Here is a 2,313-nt window from a genome sequence, read left to right on the forward strand (position 1 = left end):
TCAGAATAAAATATACTTTTTATTTCATATTATAAATCACATTTTATTTCAAGATGTACAAAATACAAAGCAGATTTTTTCCCCTAAATGCTAAAGTTTGCTACTGTTAGTAAAAAACACATCAGACTGAGCTTCGAATAGATCTGCTTCTAAATACACAAAATACTCCCAATAGCAGTTATTTAAAGTTAAAATATTTATTACCCTTTAAATGTTTATATCTCTAATAAGGCAAATGTGCACTTTAGAATAATGTAAACTTTATAAAATTATTTTAAAATAATTGTATTTACCAGAAGAGACAATTCACTCCTGGCATCTAGATCACAGTTTTTGTTTTTTTGTGAGGAGTGTTTGACAAAAACCTCAGCTCCTGAAACCTGCTGTTGGTCTACAGTGTGTGAACATGTCAGAGGCGACTCCAGACAGACCCTGGACTCCATTTATGTTCTACAATCATAGCTTATTTTCTTTTACAGGGCTTACAAAACTGTAAGACAGTTTCTATCCCGCTCTTTTGCTGAATAAATTAGAATGTTCTACTTGGAATCTAAGCCCTTTCCACTTCTTACTCTGACATTCAGAGTGTGTAATAGAGAGGCTTCCTGCGTGTGTGTGTGTGTGTGTGTGTGTCATGTGATTTAACTCTGCCCGCTGTGCTCAGACACAGGATGTAGCACAGGGAGCTGCTCTTACCGCATCTTAAATATGTGCCACTGAATTTTATGGAGCCGAACGGCTTTTCACTGTACATCCTGTCTACACACACAATCAGCTGGACCAGCACTGAAAAACGCTGCAGTCCAACTTATCAATGAGTCCTATCAAAACAAAGAGTGTTCACGCTAACGTTAGCCTAGCCTTGCAGAAAAAGTGGTCGAAACAAAAAAAGAGTTCAGAAACAAATGTCAGAACTGCATGTTTTAAGCTACATGGTCTGATTAAAAATAGTAGCTTTATTACCAGTTAACTTGTGTTGGAGCAGCTTGCTGCAGATGACCTGCTGTTGGGATAAAACGGAGAGGAAATGACTGAGGAGAAACAAAGATTGTCAATAGTTACTAAATATGAGGGATTCTGATGACATTTATGGTGTTTTTATTCTTTCTGATCAAACTTTTAAACATATACATAGCATTTATTTTGCTAAATTTATTGAGGCCGTCCAATCTGACTGGGTATCTTCCAGTGCCTGCTGTGCAATCAGGACATTCCAAGTTATCAGCACACAGAGAAGTGCCAATGTGAACATGTTCAAAATTCTTTAAATAACCTTTTCATGAATACGTTGCATTTCATTTAACCACAACAAAACCATAGTGCTATAACGGATTCCAACCTCAGTCTTAATGAAATCCTGCAAGACCCACATGAAAACAAGAAGCACATTTTTCTAAGACCGTCTCCACCGCTGCGTCTCTCTGGACGTTTGAGAACACACGGGGTGAGAACCTCCCCAGGGAAATATCTCATTATGCTTCTTTTCAGGGAAACAATTCGAATACAAAAAAAAAAAAAAAAAAAAACCTTCCACAGCTCCATGAAAGTCATTTCAGAGATTCAAAGTAGTAGCTGAAGAGCCCTGAGGTAAAAAAAAAGAAAAGAAAACTTTTACAAACAGCATGAGGCTTGCATCTCCAGTGGAAGTGTCAGTGAAATGCTTCTAATGAAGCTTCAGAACCCGGCTGGTGAAACGCTCCACCTGCAGCATCGGGTCAGTCTGCTCTGCGTTGTTCTGGAGGAAAAGAGAGAGTTTCCCTCCGTCCTCGCTGACGCGGGTCACAGCAAAAACGTCTAAGCGTTGAAGAGTTTCGTGTTTCTGCCGGGATAGTGAGCTCCGTACTGCACGTCCATCTCCTCCACCCAGGCCATGCTCCAGTCCCACGCGGGGATGGGCTCCAGCTCCCCGAAGGCGTCGCCGTCCGAACGGAACGGCGGGTACAAGGCGCTGAGGGGGGAGGCCGGCGGCGAGAAGTCTGAACACAGAACAAGACGACAATCCGAGCTGAGGACGTTAATCTGATTCAAAGATTCATGAAAATAAAATGAAAAAAAAAAATAAATGAATAAAAGCAGCGGCTGCTCAGCCACGTGTCAGTAGAAGTTAAGGTGGTTTTTAGTTACGACAGAAAAGAGCCGAAAGTGAGAGTTTGACGGATGGAATGAATCCTGTGGGGAACGAACAGAGTGATGGATGAGGTGACAAAGAGGGGCAGAAATCTGAGACTTCAGTTTGATGAAAGATTTTAAATAAGTGGGAGCAGCAATGGGAATGGATTCATCTCTCTTCAAGCAGCAGGCATGTGCACAACT

At 41.1% G+C, this 2,313-nt stretch overlaps 1 protein-coding gene across 2 annotated transcripts in view; it reads right to left on the reverse strand.

Annotated features, from left to right (window-relative positions):
- The window catches only part of robo4 (roundabout, axon guidance receptor, homolog 4 (Drosophila)), a 19,999-nt gene continuing 17,686 nt past the window's right edge, over nucleotides 1-2,313 (reverse strand). For both annotated transcript variants that reach the window (XM_008428413.2, XM_017308436.1), the window contains exon 19: nucleotides 1-1,976. In XM_008428413.2, the coding sequence (XP_008426635.1) occupies nucleotides 1,795-1,976 (182 nt within the window). In that variant the 3' untranslated portion in view covers nucleotides 1-1,794. The remainder of the gene's footprint in view (nucleotides 1,977-2,313) is intronic.

The sequence above is a fragment of the Poecilia reticulata genome, linkage group LG14 (assembly GCF_000633615.1).
Source record: "Poecilia reticulata strain Guanapo linkage group LG14, Guppy_female_1.0+MT, whole genome shotgun sequence".
NCBI classification, from domain to species: Eukaryota; Metazoa; Chordata; class Actinopteri; order Cyprinodontiformes; family Poeciliidae; genus Poecilia; species Poecilia reticulata.